The sequence below is a fragment of the Pimephales promelas genome, chromosome 9 (assembly GCF_988280905.1).
Source record: "Pimephales promelas chromosome 9, fPimPro1.hap1.1, whole genome shotgun sequence".
Classification (NCBI taxonomy): Eukaryota; Metazoa; Chordata; class Actinopteri; order Cypriniformes; family Leuciscidae; genus Pimephales; species Pimephales promelas.
Genome location: NC_142777.1, coordinates 21,725,530 through 21,751,502, shown reverse-complemented (window position 1 = coordinate 21,751,502; position 25,973 = coordinate 21,725,530). Strand labels below are relative to the sequence as shown.

General features: G+C 37.2%; 2 protein-coding genes, 1 long non-coding RNA gene and 1 other non-coding gene across 6 annotated transcripts; 1 reads left to right on the top strand and 3 right to left on the bottom strand.

The window, feature by feature from the left end:
- Positions 1–233: 233 nt before the first annotated feature.
- On the top strand, positions 234–2,316 carry LOC148977554 (uncharacterized). Its single transcript, XR_016169682.1, has 2 exons — positions 234–1,198; positions 2,194–2,316. It is a non-coding gene; the product is annotated as an uncharacterized LOC148977554 (long non-coding RNA).
- A 312-nt stretch (positions 2,317–2,628) lies between these two features.
- Positions 2,629–9,485, bottom strand: pabir2 (PABIR family member 2). Of its 3 annotated transcripts, none has more exons than XM_039665714.2 (10): positions 8,593–9,483; positions 7,151–7,226; positions 7,017–7,070; positions 6,034–6,077; positions 5,792–5,846; positions 5,132–5,233; positions 4,956–5,041; positions 4,794–4,858; positions 4,609–4,705; positions 2,629–3,110 (listed from the first exon to the last, which is right to left on the bottom strand). In XM_039665714.2, exons 1-10 carry the CDS (start codon positions 8,715–8,717, stop codon positions 2,978–2,980), a joined length of 837 nt encoding a protein of 278 aa, XP_039521648.2. In that variant the 5' UTR covers positions 8,718–9,483; the 3' UTR covers positions 2,629–2,977. The 3 variants fall into 3 exon arrangements, with proteins under 3 accessions (XP_039521648.2, XP_039521649.2, XP_088990989.1); XM_039665715.2 differs by having other exon boundaries at positions 4,794–4,855; XM_089134863.1 differs by having other exon boundaries at positions 3,023–3,152; positions 8,593–9,485.
- On the bottom strand, positions 5,322–5,478 carry LOC120475063 (small nucleolar RNA U109). Its single transcript, XR_005621888.2, has one exon. It is a non-coding gene; the product is annotated as a small nucleolar RNA U109 (small nucleolar RNA).
- Positions 9,486–13,810: 4,325 nt separating the features above from the next.
- hprt1 (hypoxanthine phosphoribosyltransferase 1) lies at positions 13,811–24,515 on the bottom strand. The gene is made up of 9 exons (XM_039665711.2): positions 24,337–24,515; positions 18,764–18,870; positions 18,432–18,615; positions 18,174–18,239; positions 17,454–17,471; positions 17,273–17,355; positions 16,707–16,753; positions 14,689–14,765; positions 13,811–14,361 (listed from the first exon to the last, which is right to left on the bottom strand). Exons 1-9 carry the CDS (start codon positions 24,361–24,363, stop codon positions 14,314–14,316), a joined length of 657 nt encoding a protein of 218 aa, XP_039521645.1. The 5' UTR covers positions 24,364–24,515; the 3' UTR covers positions 13,811–14,313.
- Between the last annotated feature and the right edge of the window lie 1,458 nt (positions 24,516–25,973).

Below are 25,973 nucleotides of genomic sequence, written 5' to 3'. Positions count from 1 at the left end.
TTCAGCTTTGATCAGGAATAAATTACATTTTAAAATAAGACTCTGAAGAAAACGTTTATACTAATAAATATATTTAAACAATTAGTGTTTCTACTGTACTTGATCAAATGAAACTTTCAGAAACATCAGGGATAGTTAATTGATTTACAAAGTTCATTTTGGGAATGTATCAGCACAGTCTGAGTAAAGGGTCCATTGTCATGGTCAAGCAGAACATTTCATTAGGGATGAAAATGAAGGATAAAGGGAACCGAAGAATAAAGAACCTCTCGCTCTGTTATGACAATTGTGTTTTGAACGACAAGGGAACCACACAGAAAACACTGTTTGATATCACAAGACAAGACAATAAAATAGCTGGACAAATAATTTATTTCTGGGATCTGAAAGTCTCTGATATGATGGGAACAAGAATCGTTTCGGAAGAGTAGAGAACTGCACACTCACAACAGCTCTCAGGTCCTCCTCTGAGTTCACATGCACAGGCTTTAAAAATACTGCACAAGTCAACAGGACAGAGTAAAATCATTAAATAAAGAATTCGACACGTCCACAGGACAAAAACAATCCAAAGAAAACTACAAATACATTTCACCCATTACTACAGGACAGAATCTGGATCTACACGACCCACTTTTTGTTTGCAAAGACATTCAGAAAAGGACTTACACTGCAGTTTCATCTTTTCTTATGTGGAAAAAAACCCCAACAAACTTTTAATCCACTTGAATGAAAAATATTTTACAATCACTTTTTTGGACACAAAAATTAATTTATGATACATTATCTCATGCTTGAGGAAATAAAGCATTCTTCCAAAGAAATTTAGAAAAAACAATTTACAAGAAAATACCATTTCCTAAAGTAACTAAAACCCCAAACTTCTACAGTTGTACAATTTCTCTTATATACAAATTTAAATGGCACACCATTTAAGTATCAGTAGATTACATTTAAAACGTTTTAATTCCACAAATAACTCTTGCTGGGAAGGGTTTCATCTTTACGCACTTCTGCTTAACTATTAAACTGCCAAAGGGGTCACTGTTAACAGCCTCTGAAAAACACTGGAAAAAAACCCTGCATTCTCCTCCAAATGCTTCCATTTGCTTGATTACAATCACTCAACCCAGCCCGGATGTTTTGCTCCATTCTCTGAAAGCAACAGTTGTACGCACATATTTAGGTTGACAAACAGGCAGTGTTGTGCAAGTTACTTCCAAACTGTAATACATTAGGTATTACTTGTTACTGTTATTTAAAAGTAATTCATTACCTTACAATATTACTGTCTCAGAATTGTAATGCGTTACATTACTCATGTATTACTTTTGAGTTACTTTCACCAAAATAACTAAGTAGAACTTAACTTTGGGGCTTTAACGATATGCAATATGAAACCGAAATCGCGATTCGCCACACGACTCAGATCCACGAACCTACAGAATCGCGACACACCTCTTCCAACTCCAGCGTTATTCTCCTTACCGTCCAGATCCAATGCTGCCTTATCTTTAAATTAGGCTATTAGTATTATTTGAAGTTAACATTATAAAATACGTAGACCTACACCACAAAACTAGTTGAGGATAAATTATTTAAAATTGGGGAAGTCCAGCATTGTGGACATGATGACATTTGCAGTCAAAACTTGAAATAAAAATTCTCAGAAAATACATGTATTGAAACATATATAGGCTACTTCCTTAAAGGACTCCAGACATTAGACAAATATCAGTCTATGTTTTATTTTTAATATTAGGGAAAAGACACACATTCATGCGTGACAAAAAAATAGGAGGCAAAATATATTTTTTGTACTTCTGTTAATTACACTGCGCAAATCGGATGAGGAAGGGTTGGCTCTCCAGTCTCCATAGAACTTAAAATATTCATTTTATTTTAGTTTTCGTGTTCGCATTTATGAGGAAAAAACAATGTTACAGACGCGACCGCTCTAAACTGGCACTAAAAGACTGCTTTAAAACTTTCACATAGTCTGTTGCCTTTAAGAAGTAAAAGCAGACAATACACTGTAATACAACTGTAATACAAGCCTCACTGAACATGTAACGAGTAAAATATTACTGAAAATTGATTAGTAATGCCTTACACTACTGCGTTACTGCAAAAAGTAATATGTTACTGTAATGTATTACTTTTGTAATGCGTTACTCCCAACACTGCAAACAGGCATTTTAGTCTCTCTAGTGTTCAAATCAAGGATTTAGTGGTCACTAACAGATGCAATATTAAATCCCTTCTGCATAGTTGTGTACAGCAACCATAAACCATTTTAACAGAACGAAGTGCCAAGCTCTTTGAAAAATACATTTCCTCCACCTATTTTTGAAAATCAAGAAAAGGCAATTCCTGAAAAATTAAATGCGCAGATTCAGAACAAAGCCCAAAATGATATTCAGCCCCTTTAAAGTGCAGTTGCACCGCTATTAAAACTCCAGAAGAGGCGGCTGTCAGTTTGACGGTCAAGCTTTTTGCCTCTGCACATTTTGCCACAAATCTTATGTACATACTTACATACAAAAAAAACGCCCAAAAAATAAATTAAATTCACACACGTACTATACCTGCTGGTAAGCTAAGATTGGAAATCAAAGAACACGCCTGTAGTTGCAGTTTTCTTTTCAAAGCCATATCAAAAAGATAATTGCCAAATTGAGAGACCAAAAAAAACAAAAACAATCAGAGATCTTCCTCTGCGACGCTGTTCGCTTTGATGCAGATCTACACACCACGTCTCACATGTAATTATAGCAGCTGATGCAAAAAGCATCCACAGTCTCCCCATGCCCTTAGAGTCTGTCCCATACCGAATACACTCCTAGGCCACATTCCTTTAAATGCAACAGGACAAATCAGGAAAAGAACAGAAGCCATGTGGGGAAGGCATTGAAAAAGAATGAATGAGTGGAAGAAAAGCGGTCCCAGTCCCTCTCTGTCTGTGACGCTCGGCGGATCACTTAGGGGAAAAATCCTGAAGGGGTGTGAGGGGAGAGTTACTGGAGGAGGGCGACACTCCTTCCATCTTGGCGGGCGAATCGGAGGAGCCAACGCTACTGAGACTCCCGTCCAGAAGATCAGGAGACAGACTGGTGGATACGAAGCGTGTTAAAGACGCCCATTATTCAGAGCTGGAATCCATTCATAACATTTACAATCAAGTGGCACAAAACAAATACATTTACTATTAATTGTATTTCCTCGGCTAGTGCTTGACACGTTTGCCGCTGGTTCTGATGTCTCACAAAAAGAGACAGGGTATATAAAATAACATGACAACCCTATGCAGGAATATTTTAAAATATATTTTATATTCTCTTCTCGGTTTATAGGCCTATATAAAATAAAATTACATCTCTTTTTGTTGATATGTCAGTTTAATGATCAATATGTTTATTTTATTGACTAAACAATTTACTATTACATCACTTTATCTTATATTTACTTTATTTGCATTGCACTGTAGTTGTACCATATCATATGGATTACCATAAAGTAACCAGAACAGCAGGTCATATTATGATCAAATAAATCCTTTGCAGGACAAAGGATTCATTTTGGCATCCGCTTAAATACTTTCAATGCAGGAAAAACCCTGATTCACAACCTAACGTCCAAATACACACACTCCTTATATTAAAGGGGTGATGAACTGAGAAATCAAATTTTCCTTGAGCTTTTGACATCTAAGAGGTCATCATATTATAAGAATATCCTGTAAGTTTCAGAACTGAAAACGTCCTTGTTAGTCCAATAAAAGCTTTTATTGACACAGCCTCTAAAAACGACTCGTTTTTAAAAGTGGGGAACTATGACGACAAAGAGGATAAAACACCACCCCCACAGAAGATGATCAACGCCTGCTTCACCACGGCAGGTTTAGCCCCGCCAACCGATTCGCGCATTACACACATAAGTATCATGCATGTACATGCTTACCTCGTGATGACAAACTGGATCACTACCGAGCAATACAGAATATTGTGCAGTGCCTGGTTGTGCAAGACAGTCGCTGTATAAGCTTCCTGTGGATTCCAATAGGACTTCATGGATAAAATTTATTTTTAATGACGTTCCAGCTGATGAGGTAAAACATCGTCATCTGTTCGCTTCATTTCACTGAGGATTGTTTTGTCAACAAGACTGGATTTGCAGACCGATTAAGAGTAAAGAACGGTGCTGTGTCGTCTATATTGGATCTGACAGGAATATTGTGCAACACACGGACTCTGGGTTGAACATGTATGGGCGAATCCGGTTGCCATTTGACAACATAGGACGTTTTCCCCCACGTACACGACGGGTGAGTAAACTCATTATAATATGCAAAACTGTTCTCCGCTCTCAGCAGTGGGTGTTTACTTCCAAGTCTTCAGTGCGACACGCCCATAAAAACCGACTGTTTTTTTAGGTAGGCTCACAACCAGGGTACAAAATAGCCTATTACTTGTTCATTTTGATGTTTTTGAATGCAAAAACCAAGCGAACGTTATAAGTTGACCTCAGACAACAATATAATAACATTTAAAAAGCCAGTTCATGACCCCTTTAAGATACTCAAAATAAAAACCTACTGAGGGAACTCACCAAGTGTTAAGTTCAGGCAAGTGGGACACCTCTGTGGACAGCATGTTGGTGGTTCCCTGAAAAAGTCTCTTGGGTTGGCTTTCTGTCTCCATTTCACCTGAGCATACAGAGAAAGTGAGGTTCATAGGGTTCCAGACCAGTTTAATGACATTACAAAAGCAAATGTGTTGTGAACGCTCCCTTACCTTTGCGTTTGAGGTTGCCCATAATGCTGGGCCTGATGCAGTTGATCGGGCTCTGACTCCTCCTGCTGGGAAGACGTTTTGATGAGTGATATCAGCTACTCAACTTTAAGTATTCTATTATATTATGCCTAATATTAGCGGATTGATTGAAGCAGAACGCACCTGAAGCGGCGTGTTGGGCTGGGAACAGGGCTGGGCGTCAGACCGTTACTGCTCACCAGAATTTGAAGAGATGGCGAGAAACACTGCTGCTCAGAGAGAGAGAGAGAGAGAGGTAAATAAAAGCATAAAGATTTGAATTAAAACCCTAGAATATTTTAGAATAAAATAAATGATACCTTCTTTCCAATCCCTCTGGTGGGTGACGGAGCAGGAGACACGGGCACAAAATCAATCCTCTTTGGAGATGACGAAGAAGATTTCTCAAGATCATTATCACTCTATTGAATCAAAACACAATCAAAATCACTTAATACACTTCCAATAACAAGCCAGTATTACTGCAAATCAACTACTTCGTAACTTAAACAATGTTGGAGTTTTATACTACCAATCCAGTCTGATCTCGAGAGACTGGTGGCCCTGTTGACTCCATGAGCTTTTCTCTAGCATGCTTCCATTTTCTCTTCCACAGTCCCATCAATAAGGGAAAGAGGAAGTGTAGCAACATTGCTACTGCATGCATTATATTATTTGCATAATAACGGTCTCAATTTCTCACCAAAATTGTTATAACCGTTTGCGTAGATTCATGTTTAACCTAAATGTACTCGCGATATTATTGTCGTACACACTGCTGTTTAATAGTTTGACGTCCTTAAGATTAATGGCCGCTAAAAAATTCAATTTTGCCACCACAGGAAATACATTAATATAGAAGAGTTAAAAATATAACTTAAAGCAGACATTTTAAAAACAAGAAAGTAACAAAAATTACCCACCCCAAACTTTAAGGGAAGAGCATTTTTTTTTAGTACAAAATAAAAACACCCTCTTACCAGACTAAGACTCTCCTCCCAAGACTGGCTCATCTGCATGGCTGCCTGCACCTCTCTAGATCAATCAACATCAGAAGAAAATAAATACAGAGAGGAAGGAATGGAGAGATGTCATATTAATGTTTTAATAAAAGCCCTTATTCGATTCTACACAGTAAAATGAATGTTATGAAGACTCTGGAAACAGACAAAACCAGTCAATAACTGAAACATGAGAAACCACAACAGATGTGAGCTCTTACCGTTCATGGGCAGTTTCACGGTTCATCACATCAACACCCTCTTCCTACAAACAAGCAAGCATATAAGGAACCCCAAATGAGGAAATATCACCAATACGTGACTTTCTACACATCCATAAAACTATATGTTGCTGTGCGGTACTAGTACCAACCAGTCTAATTTTGAAAGACTTGCAAAAACTCAAATCTAATTTTAGTATGTACTTTTAAGGGCTGTTCACACCTGGCCACCTCATGCGTTCTCTCAGATCGGATAGATATCTGATTTATCAAAACTATTCCATTTACACCTAGTCACAAATGTGTTTTTTTGCAAAACGGATATAAACTTGATCTTCACTTCCACGCTGCAGATTTAATGGAGTGCACGTCACCAAAAACAACAGATATTGCGGCATTTTATTGATCACCAGCTAATTTCGAAATCAATTAACAGGACTGGTAAGATCATTTCTTTAATGAGAAGATGATTGCGTTTTAAGCGTCTGCAACTTCCACTTTGCTTTGCGATAGATTACAGCGTCTTGGTTTGACGCTCATGTGAGGTGATGCGTGTTACAGTAATGCCGTCATATCTGACTAACATGACATATAGCCTCTAACATGCTCAGCATTTTTGGAGGAGTAAAATTTACATATGTGGTTTCAACAACCAGATGCATTTACACTTGTACAGTTTCGTCTGGAATGCGGCCCAGACTACCATCTGAAGTGGTTTGAGTGATTCAAATCCACCTTGAATGCTTTTCGGAGGGCATTTACACCTGGTCTTTCCATGATGATCGGATATCCATCCGATCACAAAAAACAAAACAAACAACAACAAAAAAACGCGCATGAAGTGGCCAGGTGTAAACAGTCCCTTTTAGACACACACACCCATATGCACACATAAGAGTGGTGAGTCTGACATGCTATCGAGACCATAGACTATGAAATATGTTCAAGTTATATTTCATGGTATGTTGAAGCAAACTTTGTACCTGTTTGATTCGCTGTAGTCTTGTGCTAGGAACACGTACTGGCGAAGATGGAACCTAAAGAGCATAAAACATCCAATCAGCAAATTCCATTAAACAAAACATTAATTCACAGCATTCTGAAACGTGCTACGTACCACATTAGGTCGAACAACAGTAGTACTGTTTCTTCTGCTGCGGAGAACCTCTCTCTGGAACACCTGTGAAGCATCACTGCGGACAGAGAGAAAGAACTTTTAATTTCTCATGTAATAAAAAAATATTTAAACATTGAAGTCACAATGAAATTGAAGTAATGACAGAGCTTTCCTTCCATTTTGTAACATACTTCAGTGTAATATCAAGAAAATGCAGAGACTTGGTTCTAAGCATCAGTTGTTGACTGGATTGAGATGCGAGCGCTGCACTCAAAAACAGACGCAGATGAATGCAGTTTAGACGCACTAAATGATTGGAGGAGTCCTCCATAGGTCACCAGAAATAAGTCTTGTTTCACTGGAAGTATGACATTGAAAATGTTTACTTTTAACCAAAGTCAGCATGAAAAGGACATTGTATTCTTTATTCCCCATTAAGTCACATTTCAGTGAAACAAGCTTCTCAAACAAACAAAAATACAAAAAAGTAGGGTGGGACTTTTTGTCCATCGGGAATTGATTGGATCGTTGTGGTTTGTTATTTGTGGTGATGTCATGTGAGTGACAGGTTGTCCTCGTGCCAGTAAACATCATTGGAGAAGAGAAGAGATGAAGCTGGAAGAGGGAGAAGTTATTTTGATTTAGGATTACGAGGGCACATTAATAATTAAATAATAAATCTGCAATATTCCGTTAAAAAAAGGGGTCAATTATGATTTCATGTAATGCACAGATGAATTGCGAAGATCTAAAACATGCAGATTTATAATGACTTAAAAATTCCAACTTTAACACCAACCGCAATACTAATGTGTGAGTCTTATACCATCAACACGTTCTTCTCTTGAGAGAGGCTGGCAGACCTGATGATGTCTTTACTCTCTACCAGTGAGAGAGCACCCACAACAGTCATGCATGGCATCTCTCAAAAGCATTTTAGGCATTTGTAATGCTTAAATCAGGAAATTACAGGTGCTGACATATCTTAACAATTGGGTACATATGCTTAAAAATGATAAGCAACTCTCTGTGAGAATAACTTTCACTTTGTGTGTGTGTGTGTATAATTGTGTTTATATGTGAAGCCAAATGAAAATTTTCACATTGATGGACAGTACTGAGGAACTCGCCATCAAGGCTAGGAACATACCCATAATGCCCCAAAATGATGTGCTTGGCTGTTCGCGAACCCATCTTAGTTGTGATTTTTAGTTACCAGGTTTCAAAAAGCAATTTGAAAACTTTAAACTGGCATGGTCAGTTTGGACTGATTTAAAACCAGCCTGCGACTAGCTTAAGCTGGATCTTTCAGCGTGGTCAAGTAGGCAGTTCACCAGGTTGAGAGAAACTTCCCAAATGTTCATAAGGTCCAAATGAACATAAAATACCAACATAAGACCGTAAATGCCCTAAACACAACGAGAAATGCAATCAATCCTCACCTTAGGCCGTTTATCATTGGCTCGCTGTTAGATCGTCTCAAGTGGCCATCACTCTGAACAAGTGTCGATGGGATATCCAGGTCCAGCTCCATCTTCTCTTGCGACATGGTTCCTTGATTGTTCATCGTTATTGTCCTTGTACTTATGCCACAAAAAAGCACGTAGGTTGCAAAGCTACATCGTTGAAACTGACAAAGCAGACCAAGGCCTCAGTTTACTATGTGCATTTTGCAGCCAATATAGAAAGATTGGGGTTTGCTTCGTTGTTATAGGGTCAATGTAGGTCTCGATCAATGTCTAAGGAAATGATCCGTGGGTTTCTGCAAACCAACATTCTGCTTGTTCGACGTGCACCGAGGATCTTCCTAGAAACTCTCCACGTTCTGGTCCAAACTGGTAGATCCAGCGGCTGATTAGCTGCGAGCTAATGTGAAAGGGGTTTGGCCCATGCGTAACGTTACTACTCCTGTGCTGTTAGCTTAGCTTGATGGCGGACAAACACCACAGTCATTTTTTGAAGTGCATGTGGAAAGGATGCACGAAAAAGCAACATTCAAAGCATGTAGGTCAAGTCATTGAACAGCGATCGCAATAATACCAAAAGCTGATGGCATAACAATGTTCAGCTGGCCATCATCATGTTGCTAACTAGCTTGCTGTCCGTGATGGGTTGCAGGACAAACGCATGTAAATCACTAGACAAGCGCGCGGCTCCTCTCTGTCATCTTCTGTTTGACAATTTGGTGTGTAAGTATCTAGTTGGATAAGTTTGTAACTTAGTTAAGTCTAAGGTTAGCATGCTGTTTATCTATTTTCTGGACGCCGCAGTGAGTCTACCCACACACTCAGATGAAAGTCCCGCCCCTTCTGTTTCTACCGGACTGACCGACGGCATCGTGAACCAATCAGAAACTTGATGGTTACCGGCGTGCCTTTTTGAATGGCAACCGTTCAGGGAAACAGCCAATGAAATCGCACTTCCTGGAAAAGTTTCCCTGCGCACGCCGTTTTACGCTTTTTTTTAAGAGAGATACTTTTTAACATTAAGAATGTGTAATACAATAAAAAATAATGTACAATTATGTAGCCATTATCTGCCATTGGCAGATAATGTCTATAGAATTTTACATTTCAAATATACAACATATTACACATTATCTATTTTCTGAAATTTGTCTACTTTCATCTTGTCTGCCAGATTCAGTTTAGGCTACTATAGGCTAAAGCTAGAATGCTTTAAAATTGTCTTTGGCTTTTTGAAATAATAAATTGCAGTGACTTGACCCCTGACCATATTTGCCTCATTATTTACACCAGTGCATCACTGTTTGCCTTGGTGTATTATGTACCCCTAATCCATTACTACCAACATTTTATCTCCTTTTTAGAGGTTTATGTTTGATTTATCAGAGATGTGATGCTTCTGAGAACAAGAGTTACATACTTTCTTGAATGTCATCAAAATACAGGGGAAAAAACAATAGTATCCCCTAATTGTATGAGTATGTAAAAGTGTAGTATAATGTAAAAAAAAGAATAGATCTAAATTAAAAAAAGTGATTAAAATAAAAATTATTAGTTGGTTATTCATCTATTCGATATACCCCCGGTTTCACAGACTAAAGGTAAGGGTAGTCCCAGACTAAAATGCATGTTTGAGCTGTTTTAACTGAAAGCAACTTGCACTGATAATGATATATCTTATAGTGTCAGTGTTTTGTCTCAAGGTGAAGACCATGGTTTTTTTTTTCTAAGGCACATTTATAAAAGCTACTTGAATACCCTAAATTAATTTATGCTACCCAGAACTAAAGCATAGATGAAATAACATGCAGTTGTCAAGAAAAAAATAAGGTTTACTGAGGTTTTGCTTTATTCTTTTCTACATGGCTTATACTTTGACTTCTGTTAAAACATGTCCTACACATTACACATCACTGTGACGACACAGTCTCCACCCAAAACCCAATTTTGCATAAAAAGCTTTACACAGAACACACCAGGAATGAGCAACACCAGAGTCACATGTCTCTTTACAGCTCACTAAGGCCTCTGTTTGGCAGCAGACAATGTTTCTTTTCTCTTCTTTTTTAATGAGAGACACAAGATTTTCAGCGACAGCAAGGTCATTACGCAGGTCAGATGATGGTACTTTTGTAGAGAAAAAAAATCACCTCTAAAATAATAAAACTATTAGGAAGAAAGTTTTTAGTTTTAAGGTTAAGAATAAATAAGAGCTTACAGAACAAATACGCAGGAAGGAGACAATAATGGTTGATTAACCCTGTACCAAACTTTTATGAAAACAATTTCGAGGTTGAATTACAAAATGATATGGGTAAATGGGTTTTATTAGAATATACTCCATTAAAACCCAAAACTTTGTTGAGTGAACAAGTTGGCTGCTCTAAAAGGCATGACAACATCCTGAGGGGATATAGTGTGCTGCCTAAGTAGTAAACGTGCCACGACACTGCAGTTGCACTCCTCCTCCGTTACTCTACGGGGGATGTTGTACAGCTCACGCTCCCACAAAGCTTTGCAGGAGACCGTACAATGAAATTTGGTGCGTTTTTTTAACATTTCGGCGCCATTTTCGATTGGACCCGAGGTAAGTTTGGATTTTTGGGGGAATTATTTTTCTGGATTTTTCCCTCCTCGTTCTCACGCTGTCAAATTGTGTGCTGTTCATTAATTTCTGAGGCGTCTGACCTTCCTAAAGAGACGGGGCTGTTTAACCCGCCTGTTGGCGTTGAGTCGCCCTCTCTACTTTTGAGCCTTTGTTTGAAAACGGTGCTGTAGTTTAGCGCGCCGGGGAGAAAATCTGCCACTTTAATGTCACTTTGTCTTGTACACGATCATAATCTGAAAGTTGTTTCATTTTGACGCGTGTCAATGAAAAGTTCGCGTTTTAATCGGTCGTTTGCGTTTAACTCGAATTTCTCAATATAGCTTTATAACATCCTCTTTTATTATTAGTACGAAGTTGCCTATTTAGGGAACCTGTATAATCGGAAGATGAGGAAACACCCAACAGATTTCGAAGGTGGCTGGCAACTAAACGAAATATATTTTTGTACGTTTAATTGTTTACTTCTCACTTTAACATGAGGCTATTTCTGTTGTGTTCTACAATTGTAAAAATGCTGAGTAGGCAGTAGTGAACTACACCCTGTATGTGGCATCCAGCTAAATGTGCGTGTCTGGAGCTTTTCTTACAACCCCAGCATGTCATGTCCAATATTCAATAAAAAAATGATAATAAAATGTACATGTTATATTATTATTTTGACTTGCCCTAAATATGCTGCTGATTCAGTTTAACTTTAAGCATATTCAGCTTTTTTTTCAGTATTTTTTTTATGTTGGCAACAATTGACTTCAGAGTTGTCTATAAAGTCTCTCATCATTTTTGCAAGTGAATAATTTTTTAACTTTTTAATGTACATGTATATTTTATTTTAAGAACAAGTAAACCTTCTGCACACCAGACCGTGACATGCAGTATTGAGGATATGTCTGGTCATGTCTGCCTGGCGAGGGCTCTTATTTTTGTACTTTATTGGTTGCTAATCAACAACTATGTACACAAACAGCAGCTCTTAAAATTATAATTTCGTATCATTTAAGTACAGATGCATCCTTATTAATTGGCAACTGATAGAAACTCTAAAGTACTTTATTATCTGGTATGCATTTATAGGTTGCATTTTCAAATTTCTCGTGGTGTATAGATCTGTTTTTGTAATTACCTAATGCACAAATACTATTATGAATATATTTTTTAAAGAACATTGGATATAAACCATAGATTAAAAAAATATATAAATAGACCCGAGGCCTATTTCACCACCCTGTCAGTTGTTCCTCTCAGACCCACCAAGGGGCGCTCACTCTCAATGACATTTGGAACCATCGATAATTCCAGTTGTATTCCATAACTATACAAACATGTGTATTATGATAACTGATAGCTGAACATTTAATTCTAAAAATATATCTTAATAGTAGTGTTTCATGAAATGCAAGAATTGGAAGTTGCTTTTAGAAATAACATGGCCATCACTGGTTAATTAGCAAGTTGAAGCCACAGAGAGGAAGAGAACAAACATGTCAAATGCTGTCAACAACTGTCAACAACACTGGCAGTTCGTCACTTTTTCTTTTTTTTTTCTTTTTTGGGTTTGGAGATCATCAAGAGCTGCTAGAGGACTGTTTCTCTGTGTTCCACCCTCCACCCAGCGCAAGAGACCAGCAGAATGTACTATAGCAGCACATAAATACTGGAGGTGAATGTGGTGTTATCCAGTATTACTGTTCTGCTTTAGTAAGACCTGTCAGCACTTACAGACTCCAAAGAGCCACAGCAGATCCTTCCCCGAGAGCTCAACATACCCACTTGTGTGCTGGAAAAATACATGTCTGTACTGTAGATGAATGCTGTTAAATAAAATAAATACATTTCCTTCTGTGTACCTGGTTATTTACTTATTTCAGAAAATATTTTAAGATCGAGATTTATGTAGCCTATTTAGTTTTTTAATAAACCTTACACTGTATAATATGAATACTGTTGGCTCTGTGGCGAATTGCTTATGTTCCTCTGTGTAAAGTTGCTTTGAATAAAAGCATCTGGTAAAGGAGTAAATGGAGTTGACCAGAATACTATAACACGGTGGAACACCATATTAGTATTATTTTATGACATTCAATAAATGACGAACAATTATATGCTACTAGTTATTCCTAAAATAACAGTGTACTACATTATAATTTGACATGTGTTCAACAATGTTGGTGAGAGAAGGAAAGTTAGGAGGACACTCAAAACTCTGAATAATTTAATCAGAAAGTTTAAGATTGACAGGTGGTTGAACAATGGTGAGGTCACTTTAGCTTTACATCCAATTTTTATACCGTATTTAAATGGGAGCATAACTGGTTGTACCAATTTACCATCTAAGGCACCATGAGATTTTTTTTCAACATTTCATATTAATCCCATCTTTATAATTACTAGGAAGCAAGACCACAGTAAGTAGACAAATAAATATCTTGACAGGCAAAATTAAACAATTACAAATAAAAACAACGAGATGATATTTGGCTTTAAAATGTCAATAAATTTAAAATATGATTGAAAAATCAGGTTACCCTGATTCTAAAGTACATTCACATGTAAAATCATTCATTCTCAATGCTCACTGATTTTTTTATTATCATTATTATTACAGTTTTACACTGCAAATAGTCTTTGGGAAACATGAATGTTCTCCTTTTGCCATCTGATCAAATCAAATGTATGCTCATGATTGAATAGTAAATCAATATTCTGTTTAATCTATCTCGTCTTTAAACATAAAAACTTACCTATAATAACTTGTATAAGTCATTGCAATAAATTAAAGGGAATCCTTATACAAATGGTTGTTTAAAACCCCCATTGTAACTAAAAGCAGCAGTCTAAAGGACCTCTATTCTCTGAGACTGAACTGCAAGTGTTTGTGGTTGATAATGTGTGGGGCTGCCTGTGGAGATATAAGCCAAAGTAAATGTAAGGTGCATTGACAGCACACACCTCACCAGAGACCCTGAGTGCAGGACCTGCTAACCTGCGGTGAGCTGCGCTACTGAACAAATACAAAATGGAAATAAAATGAAAACCATATTTTAAAAAAATAACCAAATGATACACAGCTAGAGGGGGAAGTTCAGGGCTTCTCATGCTTTGTACTTCTCCTTTCCCGTTTCACTGATGACACAGATGTGCTGCAAGTCAAAATGAGAGAAGTTGTTAGCAGGATTGCACTTTGCAGCACAAATCAAACAGATGTGTGTTGTAAATGGGCAACTATTTGCAATTTAAATTATAAAGATATTCTAAATGATGGTAAACCGGCTAAAAATGGTGAAGAAACAATTTTCTATTAGAAATTGCTGAACTAAAAAATAAAAACAAAACAAACAAAAAAGGCAAGTAACATGGAATTAGGCATGCAATTTTAACGTAGAAAGACTAAAATAGTATTTTCTAATAAAACATACTACAATAATCTGTTTTAGATTTTACGGTCATTTTTTTTTTTTGGTACTTACATTTAAATCCCTAAAGTACTCATTGTAGTCAAGCGCATATCCAACCACAAATTTGTCAGGGACTTCAAATCCTACAACTAGAGGATAAAGAGGGGAAAAGAAACTGGAGGTTAATGAAAAGTTTTGTTGAATTGGCAACTCGTACTTCAATCCAGAAAAGTGTGCAAACTTGAGTTACAGACATCATTGAACTATAATGGCCTTAAAGGGATAATTCACCAAAGACATTAAATACACAAAAGAAGATATTTTGAAAAATGTTGGTAACCAACTATGGGATCATACTATGGATAACCAACTAAGAATCATACTATGGGAGTCAATGGGGCCTTGAGCCTGTTTGGTTGGGCACATTCTTCAAAATCTTCTTTTGTGTTCAACAGAGGAAAGGCACTCATACAGGCTTGGATCAACTTAAGGGTGAGTAAATTACAAAAGTTACATTTTTGGGTGAATTATCCCTTTAAAGCAAGGTTCCTCAAACTCGTTTCTGGAGTACCACTGTCCTGCAGAGTTTAGCTCCAACCCTGATCAAACACACCTGAGCAGAGAGAGAATTGGCACTGGCTGGTTACTTCCGGGTTCTGGATTGGCTGCAGTAACAAGTCTCTGTCCATGCGGGGGCGCTCGCGTCGAGTGCAGAATGAATGGGAGTCAATGGGGTTTCACCCCCAGAAATCCACTTTTCTCAGGATGTAATTTTTTGTCAAGTAATTTGAAAGTTGCATTCAAAAGGGAGGGCTAAGATAATACACTCAGCTGAAAATTGCATTTTTAAGTTCACTTATCAGTTCTAAAAATCCGTTCAAAAATGTGATGACGTCACACAATAGCAGAATGCTAGCGTGTTCCGGCCAACAACAGCCTAACCTGTAAAAAATCAAAAGGACATAAGTACTCGTTCATTTGACTTTTGGCCTATAACCTATATTGAACTTGCGGAATCAACAATAAAATCTATTTTGATTTAACGACAAGCAGGTGAAAGAGACACATTTAGCCGTTTAGCCTCATAGACTCCCATTCATTCTGCACTCGCCCGCGATCACCTCCAGTGGAATTCTAATGGAACTGCAACCAAGGTGATGCACAACGGGGCTAATAGATAGAGCCAAGGCTCTCTATTAGACGGGCTCTGACCTGAGCAACCAAATCAAGGTCAGGATCACTATAAACTCACAGGCGTGTTTGATCAGGGTTGGAGCTAAACTCTGCAGTCTGCAGGACAGTGGTCCTCCAGGACCGAGTCTTTTGAGGCTGTTTGTGCAACCCTAAGAAATAAACAGCATATATCCATATATAAACATGACTTGTGAGAAGTGAATTGAATCCTAACTATATCAAAGCCATTTAGCATGCCAAAAAAGTCTGGATTCTTAAAGGTGCATTGTGTATTTTTTTAGCGACATCTAGCGGTTCGGTTGCGAGTTTGCACTAATGGCTCAGGCCACTGCTCACCCCTCAAAGCTACGAAGTGGCTAAATTGGGCCAAACATTGTCGTCTCAGACAGTATAAACATCATCATGGATAAAGTTTACAAAGTCATAGTCAGGTGAGGATCAAGGGTCTTAATATCTAATATAATAATAGTAATCAGCTGATTGTCTCAAGAACGTAACCAGCTCATTTCTCCCCACATAGCAAACCCATAATACAGCGAGGGAGAAAACCACATGAAACTATCCAACTACATAATGTTTCTAACAGGGTAATAAAAGTTTAGCTGGCTAATATGAACTGTTACTGTGGCTGAGCTGGTTTAAGCCTAAAGCCTTGTTTAAACTTGACGCGTCCGCATGAGCCCAAAGGTGCGCACAGTTATGGCTGTCAAATGATTAATCGTGATTAATTGCATCCAAAATAAAAGTTTGTGTTTCCATAATATATGTGGGTGGACTGTGTATAATTATATATATATATATATATAAATACACACACATGCATCATGTATATTTTTTTACACTGAATTTTTACACATTGCACCTTTAAGTCTAAGCTTTTTCAGTAATCCACTCACAGTCTGGTCTGTAGCCAACACTCCTTGGTGTCCTCTTCACCAGCAAACTGCAAAGAAAGCGAATAATGGAAATATGTGAACTATTAAACTAGACCGTAAAGCTTATAAACTCAAAAGTAGGAAATAGTATCTGGCATTTGTTGGACTAGTGATCAATAATAGATGAGGGAGTTACCACACAGAGCTTAGCAATATTTACCAACAGCTAACAAAGACTGATTCAATAGATCTTATTCAAAGCAGCACCATGACAGGTATTACAGCGAGGCTGTGAAGGATAGATATAATCGTGTTTTCAATGGCATCTGCTGGAAAAAGCTGTGTAAAGCTCCTGGATCACTAATAATTTTCCACAGCTCATGTTTTTGTCTACTGAAATTTCTTGGAAAGAAAGTTTTTCATCAGAAAAACAATCCAAAAACACATTAAAATAATAGTACAACCCACTGAAGAGATGTATGACTATCCCTCACAGCCTCACTTTCATTCCTATTAAAATCAAAGATGGCACCACTGTGAATAAGATCCATACCTACAAGACAAAAATTCATTATATTCATATGTACCTGGCCACTTTGACCATTTTTGGATTATACTGCTTGAGAAGTTCAAGTAGAGTCTTCATTGTCTTCCCAGTATCAATGATGTCCTGATGAACAGAGTAAAGATTGCACAAACACTTTAAACATTTGCTAGATAATATGAGCTATTTAAATATATATGTAAAAAAATAATATTCACAAATACCTCAACAATCAAGACGTTCTTTTGGTGTCAAAAGGAATGTCAAGAGAAAAGGAGAGAGAGTTTTAATTTAGATGTTTAAGACTGCAAAAACAGTATTTCATCACCCACTGACTGTGATTTATAAACAAAAAAATACATATATCAAACACCACCAGGTCGGTAAGAATTTGTTTTTGAAAGAAGTGTCTTATGATAACCAAGGCGGCAATTCTTTCATCAAAATACAGTATATTGTGAAATATAATTACAATTTAAAATAACAAAATGTATATAAATATGTTTTAAAATGTCATTCCTGTTATGGTAAAGCTGAATTTTCAGCATCATTACTCCAGTCTTCAGTGTCACATGATCCTTCTGCAGATTTAGTGCTCAAGAAACATTTCTTATAATTATAAGTGTTTAAAACAGTTTTGCTGCTTAATATTTTTGAGGAAACATCTTTTGTAATATAATAAATGTCACTTGATCAATTTAATGCATCCTTGCTGAATAAAGGTATTTATGTCTTTTATGGACGACATCTATGGCATGCTGCCGGTAACCACAGAAATTAATTTTGGAATGTAACAAATAAAACGTTGACAGAGGTAAAAAGTCGAACTGAGGTAAAAATGTTTTCCTGGTAAAGAGAAATGTCACAGAATAATATTTTAGACATTATAATAACGATTATCTTGATATAATGAGGATTATTTTTATTGACGGGAAGATGCTTGCCTTTCCTGTGAGTGTGGACAGATCATCGCCGCCAATTACTTTGATGTCACCTGTAGATTGGTCATTCTGTAATATTTGAAAAAGGGGAAAGCAGAGTTCATTCAAGACATGTATGTGTTCTAGTTACTAAAGTAACACCAACACTCAACTTTGAAACATGTTTGTATTGCAGAGGGTCAAATTTCATTTATGTTGTCAACAAACAAAAGGGAGTATGTAACAGACCGGCCTGGTCGAATCTACATTACATAGCCGTACTTGGTAACTCTTGAGTCGGATGAAGTCCACTGTCATCGGAATGGAACGATCGCTGTTGCGATTGAGGGCTTTGATGTAATCTAGGAGGTCAGCAAAAAACTTGTAGCCCCCTTTGAGCACACACAGAGCAACGATATGGTGGCCACCCATGTCCTTCAAGATATCTCTGGCCAGACGTTCAGTTCTGTAGGAGTCCAGAGTGACTAGTCAGCTCCACCAACATGCAATGTCAACAGTCTTCAGGTTGAATATTATTTGTAATTTGCAGGTTCATTAGGCAAGACTTCTTGGCTAAAAAGTAACTTAGTTTTGATGTGCCTCGTGAGTCGTACCTGTCCATGATGAGTCCATGTGGAATATACACTCGCTCCAGGTCAGAAGCATAATGTTTTGGTATACAGAAGAGGTCCAGGTCATAACCTTGCTCTTCATCGCTGATCTAAAATACACAATAGCCGGACAAAGGACAATGAGCAGTCTGTTTGACAGATAACATTTTTATCTAGCAGATAGCAGGATAAACCTTAAATAGGTTAGTAGGTGAAAGGTGATCATCAACCTTATATCCCCATTGCCCAACTCTCCTGGTCTCAAGACATCTGGCGATAACATGACATTTGTCTGTAACATTTGAGATTGTTCTCACCAGAATGACTTTAAAATAAGCGCATATATTATCTGAGTTTAAGCAGATAACCAAGTGATGTTGGTAATGCTTCCTTTTACAGTACAGTACTTATGTGTACTTACAGTATACTTACTTACAAAATACTGGCTGATATAAGGTAAGCACATGGGCTAGGGGTAGGTTCAGGGTTAGTACCTACCTAGTTATTACCCAGTAATTGTAATTACTATAATAAGTACATAGTATGTACATGGGTAACAAGACTGTAAAAAAAGCATTACCTTGACGTTCTTAGACTAAACTTAATAGTCAATGCATTTTATAAACTCTTAAATACACTTATTTTCAGTGTTCACTAACATACAAAAGCACATGTAATTTTAACTCTAGTGTGTTCAATTGTGTGTGTGAAGATGCAGTTTACAAAAATATTAACTTAAATATTAAAGGGATACTCCACTTTTAGAGGAAATAGGCTCACTTTTTTTGGAAATAGGCTTTTTTGGGGGGGAAATAGGCTCATTTTACCACTCCCTCAGAGTTAAACTGTTGAGTTTTACCGTTTTCAAATCCATTCAGCCGATTTTCTCATATTTAGAAGAATATCAGTAACCAGACAGTTTCTGGTCTCATCGACTTCCATAGTAGTGATCGACCGATTTATCGGCCGGCCGATATATCGGGCCGATATTTGAGGTTTTTACGTGTATCGGAATCGGCCGATACACCGCTGCGCGTTCGCCGATAGTTTTTTCTTTTTCTTTTTCCGCCGTTATTTATAGACAGGCGGCCACGGGCAGCTCCGTGCTGCTGGAGATGCTGCAGTTCACGTGCCCCGCCCTCCCCCACTAGCAGAGTGCAACCTGCTCTTCACGAGAATAACTTAAACTTTCAAAGGATCTTTTATGTTTGACTGCTGAAATATTGTGGAAAATGGAAACCCGTCGCCCTATAACTGTTATGTGCTTGCAACTAAGCAAGTTTGTGGGTCCAAATGGAAAACGCGAATGCCTCGTCTATAAAACTTAACTGCTTGCCATTGTATTAGGGAGCTGCAAATAGCTAAGGTGTAGGCTATCCGTTCAGTATGCATTAGGACTGTCTATGAATATTCTACATTCGAATATTTATTAATTTTGAAGGTGAAAATTAATATTTGAATGTGGAAAAACACGCCCGCGGTTGCAGACTAATAACGTTACTACAGCTGCACAGGTCGCTCGGAGCGCTCACTGTCGGTTATATACTGTGAAACTTCAATCACTGAATGAAGCCTGCAATATTTGGGACAATAGTCGCGACTCGCAACCTTAAATTGCTTGCACAAAACTCTTGATCAGCACTCAACATTTGTTTGTTGATCATTTAACCGACGCGCAGAGAGCGTGAGGGCGAGAGAGAGAGAGTGCCTGTGCGAGACAGAGTGAGCTCTGCGGTCTTGGCCATTAGTTGATTTACTTGCTTTTTAATACGTTGTCAAATATGTTTAAACTCAAATAAACTATCTAATACTAGTAGTTATGTCTCTTTTTATTAATGTGTCCTGTTATTGACGTAATGCGCGTCAATAACAAAAACGCGCAAAGGGATGTTCGAATATGTTTTTAGAGGGAATATGCAAACGCCATTTGAGCAATTTTGACAGCCCTAGTATGCATACGGTAGCTGTTATGAACACTGGTCATAGGATTAAGTAATGCCAACGTTGTTCTGTGCTTTTTGTGGATATTTATTCAGCGCCCACCTGGTTGAGGTTTGGACGCGTGTGGTGTGTCCCTCGCCATCGCAGTGATATTACAGACTAGACATGCTCATTTTATTTTATGTAGAAAAAAATGAAACCATGGCAGTACATAGTTCGTTTCTTTTAAAATGAAGTACAGTGTGCACTGTGCACTTTATTATGCTGGTTGCTACTGTGCAATAGTGTAATTATTTAATTTATGCTTAAATATTCATTTTCAGCACTGAACTTTTTTTGTTCTACTTTATGTTTTTAATATTTGAAGAGTTCAGATGCAAAAGCCTCTAAGTGCCATTTGAAATTTTCTTCTAGAATGATCATTTTTATCAAGCTTGTATATTTAAGTTCAGTAATTTCACTTAAATGGCAATGATAATTACCTATTAATTGTTATTTAAGTGAAACCACTGAACTTAAATATACAAGTTTGATAAAAATCATCATTAAAGAAGAAAATTTCAAATGGCATTTAGAGGCTTTTGCATCTGAACTCTTCATTTGTTCAATTGTTTATCTACTTGTTCTTGTTCTACCTCATATTTTTTTACTATTTGTTAAATATTAATTTTTGAAGTTAGTTAAATGTTACTTTTATTAAATTGAGACCTGTAACATTTCCTAACGTCATGTCATTTTTATGATGTAAATTGAGGGAGCAAAATGTATCGGCTCCAAATATCGGCTCAAGAAAATCGGCAGCCCGTATCGGTCATCGGCTAAGGCTGATGGGAAAAAAATCGGTATCGGTATCGGCACTAAAAAATCCATATCGGTCGATCCCTATTCCATAGTATATTTTTTTCCTACAATGGAAGTCAATGAGACCAGAAATGGTCTGGTTACTGATATTCTTTTAAATATCAGAAAATCGGCTTTTTACTTTTTGCTTTTTCCAATTACTGAAAAAGTATAACCTGCCCTGCCGGGGGACCTGAGAAGAACCTTGACTGGAAATCTTTCAAAACAGCAGATGGTACATGTATAATGTGTAAAACAATGAACTGTTCTTTGTTTGTTTTTCCAATAAGAGTTATCACACTGTCCTTGAAGGAGATTCAGGCAAACAATGTGCGTTTGTCAGCAGAAGCTCCTCTGGGAGCTTACCCCATGCTTACTGCTGGTGCCAGTACCTTGAGATTTAAAACCCAAAGCACAATCCACATCAATAGTAGATAAGACATGGATTTTAAAGCCTAGTATGCATTGGCTGCAAGGCAAGGTTTAGTTTCTCATGCTGCTGCAGGAGCGCACGTTATGTAAGTCGGTGTGCTGTCAGATCTAGTGAGCCATATTTCACACCAGTAAAATTCCATGCTTTAGACTCACATGCATGTCACATGTCTTTCCTCAGCTCTATCAGAATATTGAGACAATTTTCTCAATTAAACTTTGTGGTGATGGTGCATCCTTTTTTAGCCTTGACACCTTCATTCGCCAAAGCCATTCAATGTTATTGCATGGAAATAACAGACTAAAATCCAATCACAAAGCACAGGATGGGTGTCTAAAATTATATTCTCAAGATAATATCTTAATTTAGGGTAGAGGAAGAGGATGATTAATTCACGAGTCATTCCTATTAGCACACTACGTCACAAATCAGCACACTGCACACACAAGACCAAAGGGCCGTACACATGGGCTTATAATTATAGAGGTTGCAACATTGAGTTTGCTAGGGGGGTTCAGGGGCAATTAGTAACAGTCTTCCTAACAGGACCAATTAGTAACACTTTACAATAAGGTCTCGATAGATAATGTTAGACATTTTCAAATCAATATCAGGGACTTGGTTTAGTCCAGAAGTAAAAAATGTTTAAAGCTGGAGTCCTGCATTTCTCCTTTTTGTCGCCATCTCTGTTCAAAATCTGCAATTGCAGTCATTCGCGGAATTATCAACTTTACGCGAGTTGTACTTCAACACCCTCGACACGGCACAGCGCGGATGAACACAATGTTTGAGGAGAGTGTGTAGCTCTGAGTCACAGCGCCAGTGTGGATATTGGCATTCAGAATCACAGATTATTACCTTTGGAAATATGACCAACATAAGAATTTTCACCGGAAAATGTCATCTGAATTAGTAAGAAACATCCACTTTTGTTCTGGTTCTGACATTGCAGTAAATTGCGCTGATTAAATCTAACAATGGCTTAAGTTATCATATCACGCAAAACCATGCAAATTATACTTTGTTCTCAAATCGTTAATGTTAACAACGTCAGCATTGCGTGGCATTACATGTAATGTGACGTCCGTCCGAAATCTATCCTTGTTTTCACATATGTCTGGTTGCAGCAGTCTTGTCGATTGTCGTTTGAACCTTTTTGGATCCGCCATCAAATTGATAAGTTTAATTGTATGCTGTGAGAAAAGGCTATAAATCTCCACCTCCAACATCCTCACATGCAATACTAGCCGGACTCTACTCCTTCTTTATGTGTACAGATGTGATGTAATGACGCAAAAACATGCTTGAATCTCCCGCGGAAATCCACCAGTACCGCTAGAGTTAACCACATTATTATTAGAAGCTTACCGCTTTGATTCGAGCTAAGGCAAGCAGATACCTAGTTTTGAACTCTGGCTGGTTATGTATTTTAACAAATATGTATTTTGAATCATTAAAAAAAAAAAAAAAAGCTATGTACTGCAGCTTTAATTGTAAACAAATGTGTAAAAATAAATAATCTATTAAGTCTTTAGGTAGCCTATTATTCAAGTATGTGGTGTTGTAATGAACAGAGGCGAATACAAATATCTGAATGGCTGTTTGAAATATTTACTTGTTCAGAAAATTAAAGAAAGTAGCACAGCTGCTTTGTTTACTGAGTTACCGGGGTAACGGCTGCATTTCTGCTGTTCCAATCAGAGACATTTCAATATTCATACAGGCTCCTTTGAGCTGCGACAGGAAATAACACTCTCACATCAAAGCAGAGTTAATATTAGGCATTTATTTCACAACCTTTCTTACATGAACATGGGAAAAAATAATGAGGTCCGGACCTTAGTTGGTATGGCTCTGAAAGCGTTACATTGATCAATTTATTACAAACAAACATCCAAAATAAAACTAATTGTGCGCTTTACGACCTGAACGGGCAAACTTTGCACTCGTCCATTAACAGATTTCATCATATTATCAAGGCTTCTGATAAACCCTGAAACCAAAATACACCCGTGCACATGGAGCCTTTTTATCGCACGAAATCCCCGCTCATTAGCTACTGGTCATACGTCCAGAAATGCCTGCATCCTATATGGCTGCATCATGTGCCATGCGTGAAACGCGTGCTTTCCTCCCAGGCCCCTAAGGCTAGACCTCACGCAAATATTTATAAATCAAATCACTAAATAGTTGTGTATGCAATCAGGATCATTTCTAGGATTAAAAGGGATGTAGGACCAAAATATTTTTATCGCCAAAACACTTCTGAATTATTTACTTGTGTAACGTTACTGTGACAAATCAAGTGTTGCGCTGGTGTAAATGATTGAAGACACTTGTTTACACTAACAGTAACACTTACCACGATAGAGGAGTTGGCAGACGCCATGTCCGTCCCGACTGAGTACTAGTAAACGTCCTAGATTCCGATTAGAAATGCCGGGAGTAATGTCCCTTCCTATTCACAATTTCGCCTTTAAAGGACTGAACAAACACAATTTCTATCTTCCGCACACTGTGGGTGTTTTAACATTAAAGGGGGAATATAGCCCGTCGACCAATCAGCGTTCAGCAGTGAGAATACAGAACACCTTAAAGTGACAGACTCACTAAATTACTTCAGTGTGTCAAAATGAATACCTGGAAAATAAAACAAACATTAACATAGTTGTAAACATCCCACCTCGCAAAAACTAATTTCTGGGCGATGGTATTTCGCCAAGAAATTAGTTAATTTAACTGGTCGAATATAAATAAAATAAACATTAATATTTTTGCAGGGTGGGATGTTTACAACTATTTTAATGTTTATTTATTAATTTATTATCCAGGTGTATATATATATATATATATATACATATATATACATATATATACATATATATATATATATATATATATATATATATATATACATATATATATATATATATATATATATATATATATATATATATATATATATATATATTAATACCTGGATAATTCATTCGCATAGGCTGCCTAACACGGGATGGTTAATTTAATAGTGTTAGTGCGTCAAAAGTGTAGCTATGTGTGACCAAAAAAAAAAAAAAAAAAAAAGAGGCAAGTATAATTACATTAACCAGTACTAATTAACTGTAAACCAGTAACTAATTACTAATTATAATCCAAACCCTAATCCTAACCCTATAGTTAATACATGTAAATTAACATTACACAGTACTGTATGATTCAGCTCTTTTCCTCAAGGAGACCAAAAAAAAAGTGTTATCTTTTTTGGGACATTTCTCTGTAGTGTAGGGTTTACCAGGCCACAGAGACTGGAGTAAGAAGTGTGACTACTGCATCCTTAAAAGAAATCCAACTCATTAAAGCACTTAAAAATAAATGATCATATTGTGTTTTTTAGTAAATAAAGGGACAATGTGTACTTTATGCATCTTATTATTTAAAATCAATATTTTATTCATAAATATGTCCTCAATGGTGAACAAATACCTCTGCCAATTATCTGACTTATCCTAGTAAACGAAGAATTTATTATCTTTATATACAATGGACAGGTAGGTCCACGGAGGCTTCCATGTCGTTCCGCCATCTCTTGAAAAACTATAATAGCAAAGAGGGACAAAAAGTGCTAGAGCTGTACTGCTAGTACTGTCCGCTGAAGTTGCCTGCTTTCTTCTCAACAGGTAAGTCAATGTTATAGTCTTAATTACAAGCTTTTTTTTCGTTGTTTGGTTGTATACTTTATTTTATACACAGATGAACATTTATTGTTAAAAATTGATGATGATGATATCTAACAATGCACGTACTTCAGAAAATATAACGAATAAAGAAGGCTTAACTACTTATTACAATAGTTCATGTTTTTCACAGTCAGTAATTCATACTGTAACATTCGTTTGTTCGTTGTGTCAAGTTACTGTTTGTTTGAAATAACAAACCTGTTTACCGGAAGGAACACTCGATGAAGAGCTATTAGAAGACATCCTGTCATAGCTTTTTGGT